The sequence below is a fragment of the Equus quagga genome, chromosome 16 (genome assembly GCF_021613505.1).
Source record: "Equus quagga isolate Etosha38 chromosome 16, UCLA_HA_Equagga_1.0, whole genome shotgun sequence".
Lineage (NCBI taxonomy): Eukaryota > Metazoa > Chordata > Mammalia > Perissodactyla > Equidae > Equus > Equus quagga.
Genome location: NC_060282.1, coordinates 9673770 through 9687266, shown reverse-complemented (window position 1 = coordinate 9687266; position 13497 = coordinate 9673770). Strand labels below are relative to the sequence as shown.

Sequence of the window (13497 nt, the reverse complement as noted above, 5' to 3'; positions counted from 1 at the left end):
TTTAAAGTGGGGAACTGGAGCATGAAGAGGCGGAAGGATCTGCCAGTGGACACAAGCTGTAAAGTTTCACAGCCAGGACCTGAACCCAGACAGTCTGGTCCCCGGGTATGTGGCCTGAACCTCTAAGCTACGGGGTCGACACGTGGGGCAGCCGGGCTTCATGGTGCATGTTCTAGAACCACAGGATGTCAGGGGAGCGGGTGCTCAGAGGAGCTCTGATTCCATGCCCTGACTTTACAAAGGAGTTCAGTGAGATGTGGGCCGAGAAGCCCAGAGAGGTAGGTGGGCAGGGGCCCAGCCCAGCCCACCATGCCATCTCACTTAGTGGCCAAGCCAGGACTTGAACTAGTACCTCTGAGCCTTTGCATTCCTGGACAAGGTGACCTGTGGACACAAGAAAGCAGTGGACAGGTGCATGTGTGCACCCTTGGGTGGATGTGCACATGTGCATGCATGCTCATGTTGTGCACACACATATGCCCATGTATGAGTGTGCATGTGATGGGGGCAGCCAGGAGCATCTCCACTCACCTCCCCTTTCTCCACCAAAGGCTTCACCTCGGCGAGGTCCACGTCCTGCAGCTCCCGAGACATGTCCCTGCTGTCACCTGCCTGTGAAGGGACAAAGACCAGGAGATCAGCACTTCCAGCTTCCCGAAGGAATCAAAGCTGAGGCCAGGGAGGGAGCCTTCCTTCTGCCTGGCAGCTCCTCCGTCCTGCACCACCCATTACAGGTTACAAGGTCCCTCTGCCCACGGCCCCATCCTACTCTTGCCCCTGGGCCCAGGGCAGGTTTCCTGGGACGGGACACTGAGGATCACAGATGCAACTACCTTTCTGATGAAACGGATGGACTGACACTCAAAACCAGGTCCTCAAACCCAGTCCGGGCCCACCCACCACAGTCAGGATGCTTCCCACTGCCTTTTAGAATGATTGCTGCATGCCTCATCCCAAAGTCAGGTAGCCCTATATTCAGGGCCAAAAGGGGACAGAAGGTCACAGGAGGCTACCATGTGCACGCATGGCCCAAGCTTCATCCTCTGTCCTCCTCAAACTAGCCCCACTGGAGGGGTGGCCACACAGACCCCCCACGTCCACCTCTGTGCAGGACTCTCTGTCACACACTGGTGGGGAGAGGGTGGGGGCAGGGAAAACCTCAAGCCAAGGGGTCTGACGGGACTGAACGCTCAGTAGGATTTTGAAAGAAAAAGAACCTTCAAGGCAAAAAGCACTTTATGAGCCAAAGCAGGGTGGGGGAAGGCAGAGAGAGGTGGGGGCGCGAGAGCAGGGGGTCAGGGGAGCACAGGGGGGTGGTGGGAGCAGGGGAGGATGGAAGAGCAGGGGTGGGAGGAGTTGGGGGAGAGGAGGTCCTCCTTGGCTCTGACAGGGGCAGGTGCACAAGGACCACAAGGAGATAGGGGCCACAGAGGCAGACCGAAGCAGAGTCTGGGATGGGCAGAATGTCGCCACAATCGACTCCCTGGGGAGCAAGGCTGGATGGTGACAAGTACTAAGCATCTTTCTGGGAGCTTAACCTGGAAACAGGAGGTATAAACATTCATTCTCACAGACTGATCGTCACACTAGAAGAAGGAAGTGCCCATCAGCACGGGGGAGGCACAAAGTAGCGCAGGGTCAGGGTGAAGGGCTGCAGCAAGAGGCAGAAGACGTCAGGGAGACAGAGTCAGTGACAGAGGGAGAAGTCCAGGGACCTCAGGTCACAGACCCAGACCCTCTGAACAGGGAAACCCGGTGAAAACCAGCCTGACGGAGGCCCTCGCTCTACAGCTTTCTGAGCAGGAACCTGGCCCCGAACTGCCCACGGCCCCACAGATATAACGACCAGAGAGAGCCACACAAGCCTCTGACATTCCAGCCCAGGGCTCCTCTGAAGACCGGCTCCTGGAACCCACAAGAATCCTCTTTGTGAAACACCTCCCAGGTCAGCAGGCAACAGAGTGGGGGCCAGCCCACACCCACCCCGCAAACACGTGACATTCTGTGGGCGCATCTCCTGGGATGCTCTGGTCTGGGTGGGGCCCCAGCACGATTTTCCCCAGTAGATAACCAGCCCCACAAGAATGCCTTTATGCGCCCTTTGGAGTCTATGTTCCAGAACATTTCGAAAACAAAGTCGGTTTTATGCTTGTGAGCATTCCTGGGCAGCTGCCAGCTTGGAGGCAGAAGGCATGAAAAGCTTAGGTCTGTCGGCCTTGCTAATTCAGCGTGTTCATGGTCCCGAGACCCTGGCCCCTGGGACACCTCGCCTACACAGCCTAGGGAACCTTCCAGAAGCCCAGGGCTCTGGCAATGCCGCCCTTCATGCTGAGTGAAAGGACTTTGCATTTCACAGGGGCTCCTTCAGAACTCAGGCTTGAAGTCGGGGTCTCCCACTATCCCCTTGAAGGCAAGCCTCCTTCAGCGCCCACTGTGGGCTCCCCAGGACCAGGAGCGCACCTGTCTCGTTCCCTTCTCCACCTGCAGCATCAGTATCTCAGCAGGTGCAAAGTCGGACCACAACTCGCTTGCAAAGTCGGACCGCAACTCGCTTGCTGAACAGGGGAAGAGGTTTTATGCAGCTTAATAGCAACGCATGTATTTAAGTTCACTCTTAAATGATCCCTAAACCACAAGAGTGAAATTAGCCTTGAAACAAGTCTACGTTTATAAGGACCCAAACACATGCTTTGGTTTGGCCCAGGGGGTGTCAGTTCTTCTTGGCTTCCAGATGCTGTGGTCCTGGCTAGAATGGCAGCCTTTGCCGGCTCCCTCACTCTTCTTCGGAACAGAAAAGAGTTAATTCCAGCCTTCACGGTTTCCTAAACATGCTCCTGGGGAAACCTCTTTACCCCACACCTTCTTTCCCTTCCTACAGCTCAGCTTCCCAGACCACACGAGGCAGTGGGCTGAAAACTGGCGAGTTGCTTTCTAGAGCTGGAGGGGCCTCGTGGAGCCCAGCCCCTCGTGTGCTCAGGGCCGTGGCGAGGCTCAGAGAACCATCACAGTGTTTATCTAAACCAGGGGTGTTTCTGCCCCCCCCCCAAGGGACATTTGGCAAGGTCTCGAGACATTTTGGATTGTCATGACTGGGAGATGCTACTGGCATCTAATGGGTGGAGGCCAGGGATGCTGCTGACCATCGCCCAGTACACAGGATAGCCCCCACAACCGAATTATCTGGCTCCAGATGTCAACAGTGTGAGGGCGAGACACCCTGGTGTAGACCAAGAAGCATCCAGCAACCGCCTGGGACTCTAAAGTCTGCAGAGACTGGATCAAGCAGAGGAAGCCTCTGTACTATTTGTCCCTGGGGGGAGGGGGGCCTGCAGTCAATAAATGCAAATGTCCTGGCCAGGACAAGACCTCTATCTAGGTCACTGTCCCACGACACCAAGGCTGCCCAGACTGGGGCGGCCCAGGGTGGTCTCTGCACCTTGACCCCCCGCCCCCACCCCCAGCTGCTGGTGGGCAGCCCGCCATGGACAGGAAGACAGCTGGCTGCTCTCAGCCCAATTCTGCCGACTCGACTTCGGCCAGTCGAGGAGTGGAGGGCCAGTGCTTATCCTGCCTGCCTGTTGCCTCAACCAAAGACCTTTGCAAACTTTGGTTTCAGAAGCTGTGTGTCTAAAGGAAATCTTATAAGGAAGTTCGATACCGAAAAAGAGATTTGCAACAAGACCAAAAAAACAACAACAAAAAAAGCTGACTTGCTTTGGATGAGGCCAGAGAAAAGGCCCTGATGGCCCCCAGCAGCCCTCACCCCTCCCCTCCCTTCCATCTGCCCCTCACTCCCCACGCCGCAAGACCATCCAAGACCATGTGAGTGCCAGGATGTGCTGCTGCAACACTGATTCATTCGTAGGTTGCTTACTGCACCAGGTTCTCACGTGCCCAGCACTGAGCAGAGCAAGAAAGTATCAATCATGGTTCTGTTATAAGGCCCTACTGCGTGACAAGTCGGGGACATGGCCACAAACAGCAGACCCAGTCTTGCCTCATGGAGCTCCCAGTCCCACGGGGCTGGCTGTCTCCCCTGGGGTCCCCAGTGCCCGCTCACCCATCAGGCCCAGTGCTGTCTGTCCCGGCTCTCCCTGAGGCTGCCCAGACGTTCCACCTCGACCCTGCTCACTCCTGTCACGGTGGACCATGCTTCATGGTGGAGGCCACCTTTGCATTGTAGGAGCAGCACCCCAGGCCCATGAGATGCCAGCAGCACACACCCCCAGCTGCGAGAACCAAAAATGCCTGTGGACATTGCCAAATGTCCCCTGAAGGGCAAAATCGCCCCTGAATGGGAACCACTGATTCAGGGCAGTTCTGGGTGCAAACCCAGAGACCGTTAGATACAGTTCTCATTCAAGCTAGTGTGCAGGCACAAACACTCTCACACACACATACATACCCACCTCCCCCAGTGCCGCCATCAGTTTACCAGGAGGAGGCTGAAGCCCAGGGTCCGAGTGACTGTCCTGAGACCATGCGGTCAGCCGCACCCAGACCGGCCAGCGGGGAGAGGCCCCTGACTCTTTCCTCTTCACCACACTCTTCTTCAACAAGCTTATTCTGTGGGGTCCAAATTCACAGCCCCAAGACCACAGGCTCATTGAAGGAAGCGGGTCCAGCAGAAGATGTGGCTTTATAGGAACTGTGATCTCCTTCGCCAGGAGGGAGGGATGGGGGGGAGGGGCCCCGGTTTGGGGTGCTCTGGCTGGTGACCCCATCCCTGCCCCCACAGGCACCACTTGGAGCCCAAACCCATGTGGCCACCTCCCCTGCCCCCACCCCTGGCCAACCCAATGGCCTGCTTGGCTCAGCAAGTTCTCTCCCTGGGCTGGAGGCCGAGCACTGGACGCCAGTCCCTGCCCCTCTCACCGCCTCCTGGAAAGTCCCTGCGCAGGATGTCGGACCCAAAGGGCCACGGCCATCAGTGAGCGGACAGCGTGACAGGGCACAGAGGGCGGGAGCCTAGGTGTCCGACTGCCAGCCCTCTCGTTCCACCTTGCACCTGCCAACTGTGTCTCCAAGAAGCATGGACAGAGCTCCTCCAGACAGAAAAATCGATCTGATGGGTCTTCTGCTAAAACCTGCTCAGTGCCAACAGCAGAGCTCTGGGTCACAACCCCAGCTACCCAACTGGTTCGCATTCTGCTTCCTTTCCCATCTGCCCTCCCCACCACCCATGGAAGGAATTCAGAGAAAACCAATGTTAGAGACGTGAAAGGCAGCCAGGAGCCAGAGGGAAGACTTGCAGGTCAGACCTGACGTCACCCTCAATCAGCTCGGTGATCCCAACATGCTATCTCACCTCGTAGCCTCAGTTCGCTCATCTATAAATTGAGCGTAACTCCTGCTCCCAGCCAGCAGCAGCGGCCTTCAGTGAAACAGTGGCACATAGGATCTGGCAAATAGCTGCTTAATTAATCCGTGCACTTTCCTTCCCTGGGTGCCTGAGAGACCCAGGGACATCTGCGAGGACACAGCCTGGGTTTTATACACCATGAGTCCCAGGGTGGCCCAGCAAGGAGGGGACAGAGAGAAGATGTTCAGCAAGCGCCACATGGGTTTCCAGCAGACCCAATGCACCAGCACACAGGCCTCCCCATGAGCAACATGGGTCACTGAGTAACGAAAACCCAAGGTGGGGCTCAGCCAATGCTGTTCTGGTTCAAAGGCCCCAGGAGACAGTCAGCAATTAGCTGGACCACATGCGTTCAGGGGACGCCGAGACCGGGATTTGCCAGGAGAAGGGAAGAACATGACCCCCGGACCGGGAGGGCAGCGGGCAGAGGCGTCTCAGGGAATCTGAGGCCACATGAGAACCGTTAACCAGTCACGGGAGGTGAGAGGACACACAGAGCATGCAGTTCTCAAAAGCCTTGATGGAGCCACAGGAACACTGGCTCAGTATCCAGGGCGTGGGAACCCTGCCCCTCTCTTGCCACGTGACTTTGACCAAGTCATTCATCCCCTCCCTGGGCCCTGGCTTCCCCATCTGTAAAATACACGGTGTGTGTTCCACGGACATCACATGGTCCATAAGACACAGGGAGGATGGGAGCCCAGGAGGGAAAGTGTTGCACAAAGACCAAATGGCTGGATGCAGAGGGGTCTTACCAGGACCCAGGTCCGTTCCGCCTGGATCAGCCCGGCGACGCTGGAAGTCCCTGTCCCGCTCCCAGCCTCACACTCGTCCCTGTTGGTGAGAGCAGAGCCTCCCGCCAGCTCTGGCACACCTCCCACTTCAGCCGCCTAGGGGGGACCCACCTGCACACCTTCCTGGGCCCCCTGGAACTCCCACAAGGCGGGGCAGAGGGGGTGGCCAGCAGAGAAACATCCACGATGTGCTCTGGGAGCTCCAGGATGCACCCGCCTCAGGAAGAGTGTCCCCAGATAGCCCACAATGAAACCCTACACAGACACACCATGAGAACAGCAACAGGAACAACTTCTGTGGCACCAACTGGGCTCCAAACACTGTCCTTCCTTCAAGCTTCACAGCAACCCTAGGGGATAGGCACTGTCATGTTCACCATTTAACGGATGGGGAAACTGAGGCACGGAGAGGTTGAGAAATGTGCCTCAAGTCACCGAGCATCAAGCAGGCACAGGTTAAAGCAACCTTAGGGGGAAAGTTGACCATGCCATCAGCTTGCCCTAAATATACACACCCGCCATGAGCCCACCCTTTGTCCAGGTAGGATGTCCTAAGGATGGGCTACACGTGACCAGGAGGGTTTTCCTGTGTGCATCAGCTGGGAAAGTCACATACTTCTCCCTCCACCTTGCCCAGTCACCAGTGAGCCTCCACGAGAAGGCCCAGGCTTTGGGCAAAGTCCACATCTTAGACTTTTCCGTTCTCCCTTCAAGAGACCCAGAGGGCTCTGTTTTTAGCACCCTGCCCTGCCCCACAAAGTGCCTCCCTGATACAGCAAATTCCATCCTTTGAAACGGTGTTCACTGCCTTGTTCTATGGGCTCCTCACGGAGGTCCCTGGGAGAAGGTGGATATTATCGTCCCAATTTACAGATGGGTAAGCTGAGGCTCCACAGCAAAGGCCCACAAGACTTCCTAAAGGCCCAGACTCACGCCTTCGATGTGGGGGCAGGCAGGGAGGGCAGGGGTGGGTGGACAACAGGCTCCCGGAGGCCTCTAGTGAGGCAGAGAAAGCGGAAGACCAAGAGGGACTGCTGACAAGTTTGCATCGATTGGGACTGTCAGCAAGTGGCCCAGATTCCGTCCCTTCGATAACTTGCCTGGTTTCAAAGCCACATGAAAGCACTGTTCTTTCCAGCACACTGGGCTCTTCATCAAACAGCATTTAAAAGGGGGGTGGGGGGATCAATGCCTGCTGCTGTCTGGCAGCATCCTCCCCAAATACGGCAATCCCAGGAAGGTTCCGGAGAAGAGTCCCACGTCGCATTAACCTCAAGGAAAGTAGCCTTGGGGGGGGGGGGCGCCCTGGATACCCTGCTTTACTGCGGTCCATTCTTTTGTCCTTTCTTTGCTCAAAACATATTGACGTCAAGCCGCATGGTAGTTCCCGGGTTCTCCCGATGTTCTGTGGACCTTTTGAAAGTCAAGGCTCTGGGGAGGATGAGCAAGCCGGCGGCCTTAACTCTCAATGGTTTTCTTATGTAACCAATCTAGTAAACAATATAGGTGCACTCACTGGACTGTCAAGAAAATTCCCAAGTTTAGGGGAAAAGAAGTCGAGAAGAGGGCTCTCAAAGTCAAGAGGATGGTGCAAACGCCCTGCAGAGGAGACCACCAGATCAGGAATCCTGGAGGGCTCCCAGGGCTCTGCACGGAGCCTGAAACTCAGCAGCGCTCAACGACTCCTCCTATGTCGAAAGAACGAAAGAGGAGCCACCAGAGAGAAGGCAGAGCCCAGCGGCATTCACTCCCCAGGTCCCGACTGGAGCTCAAACTGAGCCTCAGTGTGTTCAACTAGAGCACAGAACCCCGAGAGGGTCTGGGACACAATAGCAGGAAGAGGGAGGCGTCAGCCAGCTCTCTGACCATCCCTTCTCTGCACCACCACCCGGGATCTTCCTGTAGGTTCTCAGTGGGGTTCTGGCAGCCCCAGCCCAAGCCCGAGCCGTTTGTTTAGCAGAGAGAAGACCACCTGAGCGGACAAGCGGAATCGCTGGCGTCCAAAGGATGACACCGGTCGGGCTGGAGGATTCTCCCATGACTCTGCGGGGCAAGCACGAGCTGCACTCAATGGTCTATGAGATAATTTGTGGAAAGCCCACAGATGAGCTAGTGTTCACATAGGACGCGGAAATAGATTCTTCCTACAAACCCTTTGTCCCCGAGACGGGACGATCGCCACGCCGACAGCATCCTTCGCCAAAATGGCCTTGCTATTGACGGCCCAAGATATTTTCTTAACAAAGGACCAACATCAACTGAGTGCCTGCTAAATGCCCAACACGTGGCCCAGAATGATCCAAGGAGGGCGCCCAACCCAGCCTGCAGCCCCGAGGGGAGAGCCAGGGAAGGCTTTCTGGAGAAAGGAGAAGAGGTCAATGATGAAAAAGAAGGGAGAGGACGTGACCGTTCTCGGCTGAGAGAGTCCTCAGAATGACCTACCTCTTCAGAAGGCCTCCCACACCCACTTTGGAGACGGTTGCCCAGAACCTTCTCAAAGCCAAGGGGGTAGAGCCAGGGGTCCGGATGGGGAACAGGATGGAGCCCTGGTCCCCGTCCACCTCTTGAAGTAGAGCTGCCCATGGGTTCACGATTTATACTGGTATAGGTTTCCACAGGTTTAAGGCAGGGAGGTGGGGGGGGGGGACTATAAAATAAAAGAATAAAATAAAAGAAAAGTGTAGGAGTTCATTCAAGGAGGCATTCAAGGCCCCCAGACTGATAAGAGCCTCATCTCCCACCACCTCAGTTCCGGAACACTGCTCTGGACTGAAAAAACCTAGAGGTGGGGCTGGGGCGGGCAGGTCTTCAGGAATTAGCTGGGAAGGTCAAAGACTGGTCAAAGCCAGACCTGTTTGAGGGCGGGAAGTCTGCAATCTGTCCCATTCTTAGAGTCAAATCACTCTCCAGGATTTTCCCCCCGAGGGCTCAGGTCTCTTTTCAAAAGAGCGCCCTGGAGAACTGGGCTCCAGGCTGCACCCAGTCAGAGTCCCCCTGCCCTCTGCACACCCACCTGCAACAAGCCAGGGCTGGCACAGCAGGAGGCCAAGTGCATATTCAGGAAATTACCTCTAGCTCCACCTGTCTGTCTCCCTATGCAGAGAGGGCAGGTAGGAGGGCAGCCTGGGACCAGCCCAAGATCAAGAAGGCAGGAAGAGCAGCCTGAAATGAATCCAGGACCCCAAGCTCATGCTCCAAAGATAGGTCCGGAGGGTCTGGGTGGCCTTGAGGGGCAACACTGGAGGAAAAGGGCCAGACTGGCTCACCTGGAGGAGGACCCCACTCACTTGAGTCTGGACGCGCCTCAGTTTTCTGAGCTGATAAATGGCAAGAATGTCTCCTATCTCAACCGACTGAGGTGAGCCACTGAAATCACAAGATAAGACCCACTTATGGAGCACTGGCGTCACCAGACCCTGGGGACAGAAGAGCGGCCCAGGAGGTATGGGCTACATGGCCACTTCTCTCCCCCATCATTCTGGAGCAGATTCCTCAATTCCAGCTGCATCCAGTATATCCTACCCCCAACACAGCCCAGGGGGCTTTGAAACAGTGCAGATTCCTGGCCCATCCCAGACCTACTTGGCCTGGAAATCTGCATTTCAGATAAGGTTTCCAGGACATTTTCATGCAATCTGCAGACGCCGAGCTTTTTGGATGACCTTCAAAAAGCAAGACATGAGTCCCACATCTGCAGGCACTTTCTCCAGCCCGGGTGAGTTTAGAACAAAGGTCTCCGACACTGATTCATACGGAAATACCTCGAGAATGTCGCTTGTGGGAATTATTGACATTAAACACCTACACGGTGTTCCCACGTGCCGGGCACTGTTCTCTGCTCTTTACATCGACTGACTCAATATTTATGAGCCCCAATGAGACAATGTCTGTTATTCTCATTTCACAGGAGGGGAAACTGAGGCACAGAGCTCCTGATTGCCTCTCTGCCTTTCTCCAATCCCCCCAACATGCCATCGTGAAAAAGAACAAAGGCTTTGAGGTCTGACTCTCCAGGCTCAAAGCCTGGCTCTCCCACTTCAGCCACGTGGCTACAGGCACGTCCCTTAAACGCCCTCGGCCTCAATTTTCTCATCCATTCAGTGGAGCTGATGCAGCCCAAGAAGAGGGGTGAAAGGGGATGAAGGGGCTACAGCAGCCAGTCTGGAGACAGCTGTCCTGTCCCTCCCTTGGAACCTCTAGGCCTGAGCCAGGTCCCTCCCTGCTAGAATCCTAGCTGCCGAGTCATCATCCTGGCTTTCCTTCTGAGGCACAGGGGCTCTGAGTCACGCCTTGGACGGGATTCTCCGGAGTTGGGTCCCAAGGAAGAACCGCAGCTTCAGGCCATCAGCAAAACACAATGCCATCTTTGTTCCCCATCCACACGGAGGCCACTCAGGCCAGGAGGTTCCAGCACACCCCCAAGCAACGCCCCCCCCCCAGCTCTGTTCAGATCTGGGGTCCAATCTGGAGGGGGCAGCCCAAATCCAGTCAGCCACTGCTCAGCGGGGCCGCAGCCCTTTCTCCCTAGCCTGATTCTGCTCCACTCTCCGAAACACCTGATTTACACTAAAAAAATTAAATAAATAAAAAGTCACCCATATTCTGTCTGGAAAGTTTCCTCACCAGAACCTCGGTGAAGAGCCAATTTATCTTTGCCACTCTGATAGCAGACGGGCAAAAGTCAAGACCGAGAACCCCTTGACCCCCCCCAAAGTCCCAACCAGAGCCCTGGAGAAGGGCCGAGAGAGCCTAGCTCCGGGGCTGGCTCAGCCTTGGCAAGCCACTCCCCATCTCGGCCTCAGTTTCCATCTGTAAAATGGGAAGAAGTTGGACCAGGACCTTGTGTGAGTTCTTAATTCCATTCCAAATTATCAAACCAATGGTTAGCAATCCTGGATTTACTTGTCGCTCCTGGAGAACTCCCCCTCAGGAGAGGTGACCCCCACCGAGGCTCAAAGGTCTCCCTGGAAAGCCAAAGCAAGTGACAGTCAACTGCCTGCTTGGGACTCTCCCGGGCAGATGAGAGGGGAATGGGGCAGAAGGCAATGGGCCATTCAATTCATTCAATGTATATATTTGAACTCCTCCCAAGGGTCAAGCCTGGGCCACATGCCAAGCTACAGGGCGAGGCAGGTAACACCTCCCTCCTCCAGCTGTAATGGGAAGCAGGGTCCCGCAAAGCTAAGAAGTCACAATCAGAGGACATCCCGGGTCTCGCTCCTTACACCAGAGCACTGTGCCTCTGGAGATTTCCCACCAATTTCTGACCACCTCTACCTTCCCCCGACTCCCTGACCCCACTCTGAGCCACCTGGCACTTAGCCCCACACAGGCCTGGGGTCTGCACCTGCCCCTGCACTTCTCCCCCTGGCCCCTGTGCTGGGGTCTGCGCTCTCTGTACCCTGCTTATTTCAATTCACACTTGGGAGACTCAGTAAAGACGCCAGAATTTCTCTACAGGAGCAGGTTGGGCTGGAAAGTTTGCCCGGAAACTGCATTTTCATAGCAAGAACCAGTTTATCTTTAGATAGTTTTTTTCATCTGAGGTTTTAGGAGAAGGGTGAGTATGGCTGATGCACATTAGGAGGACACTAAAGGCCTCCAGTGTGGCCACTGGCTGACCTCTCTTTGAATCTTCGATCTTTCCAGTAACTTAAAGGAACCAAACAGAGTGATGCGCCCAGGACCTCGGTGAGGAAGAGCTGGTCCTGGGCACAAGATAACCTGGCCTCCGCCACCAGCTCCGGCTCTCCCTCCCCAACCCCCCTCCTCCCCACCGGCTGCCAGGCACCTCCCCCTTGAAAGCCACAAAAGGTGCTGCCCCTGACCCGAAGGGACTTCTGACTGGGAGAGGCAGGCGACAGACTGGAGAGTGGGGGAGGGGTGGGAGGTAACGAAAAAGTCCACTAAATCCCAGCTTCAGCCACCAATTTGACAGAGGCGGTGACAGCGCGTTTCCCTCAGCGCATCACATTCCACACACGCCCTGCCCGCAGCTGAATCAGAGAGCCGGCGGGTGTCCCAGGGAAGTCCGAGCAATTCCAGCTGTTCTTCCCCCAGGAGGTCAGGAGGGGCGGGTCGGGACGCAGGGGAGAGAAGGAAAGCGTGGGAGGGTGGGCGGAGGGGAAAATGACGCCACGCACAGCCCAGCCCGCGCGGGGCCACCGCCAGATGCCCACACGACCCCTCTGGCCCAGGACACCTCTTCCACGCCGCCACAGCGCCAACCACGGGCCACCTAGGGGGGCGCCCCCTGTCCAGCGACGCTAGCGGATCCTCGCTCCCGCGCGGGTGGCACGCGCTGTGACACACCTCGGACCCTCCCTCAACCCCCCCCCCCCCCCAAACCCCACCTTGGCTTCGAGACTGAACCGGCCCCCGCCCCTCAGATGCATACCCATTCCAGGCTCAGTCTGGGAATCAGACACACCCACGCCCCGCTCTCCAGCCTCACCTCCAGCGCCGCTCACCCCGACTCACCTCCCTTCTACACACGCGCGCAATCCTCCTTCCCCAGACACCCCACTCCAAGGATACACCCCCACCCCGCACTCTCGCCCCACACAACACACACACACACTCCTAGTCCCTCCTCCCTCCCTCACTTGCTGCGCGCTCCCTGGCCCGCGGCGCCAGCTGTGACTCCAGGAGGGCGTTGGGGCAGCGCGATTAAGGTGTTCCCTGGCCGGCTCTCCACCCCTCCCCTACCCCCAGAACCCCACCTCCCCACCTAGGGGAAAGGTGAGCGGGAACCTGTCTTTTTTTCCTCTTCTTCCCTAATCGAAACCCCCCTCTCCAGCGGTGCCCGCGCCGCAAAGCCTCTCCTTGCGCTCGCGCCACGGGGCCGCCACGCACTTGCAGCTCCGCGGGGCCACAAAGGGCGATCCAGGAGCTGCGGCAGCACCCACGGGCGACTCCTCTCTGTCCGGCAGGACGAAAGCGTCGGGCTTACCTAAGATAGAAGGAGAAAGGCAAAGGGAGCCGGAGCTAGGCTGGCGACGAGGCGCCCCGCGGGCACGGAGGCTAGCTGCGAGGATGGGCGTGCGCTCCGCGGCAGAGCGGGCAGCGGGGCGAGGTTTGTTTATGCCCGCGAGGACCGCGACTTTATAGGCGCCGCGGCCCCGCCCCCGCGCCTCGCCCCGCCCCGACCCTCCCGGGCCCAGCTCGCAGCCCGGACACACCCCTCCCCCCCGGCGCTTCTCCCGCTCCCGCCGGCGCGCCCTGCCCAGCTGGGGCTACGCGCGGCGGGAGCCTGCAGGAGCCGCCGCCTGTTGCGCAAGCCTTTGTAGGGGCGCGGCGGGGAGGGGCCTCCGGGCCCGGGCTGCTGTTCTGCTCTGTGTC

The 13497-nt window shown here is 57.3% G+C and overlaps 1 protein-coding gene across 2 annotated transcripts in view; it reads right to left on the bottom strand.

The window, feature by feature from the left end:
* The window catches only part of NDRG1 (N-myc downstream regulated 1), a 55659-nt gene extending 42403 nt beyond the window's left edge, over positions 1-13256 (bottom strand). For both annotated transcript variants that reach the window (XM_046641571.1, XM_046641573.1), the window contains exons 1-2: positions 13109-13256; positions 532-612 (exon numbers count right to left, since the gene is read on the bottom strand). In XM_046641571.1, coding sequence (XP_046497527.1) covers positions 532-594 — 63 coding nt within the window. In that variant the 5' untranslated portion in view covers positions 595-612; positions 13109-13256. The remainder of the gene's footprint in view (positions 1-531; positions 613-13108) is intronic.
* Between the last annotated feature and the right edge of the window lie 241 nt (positions 13257-13497).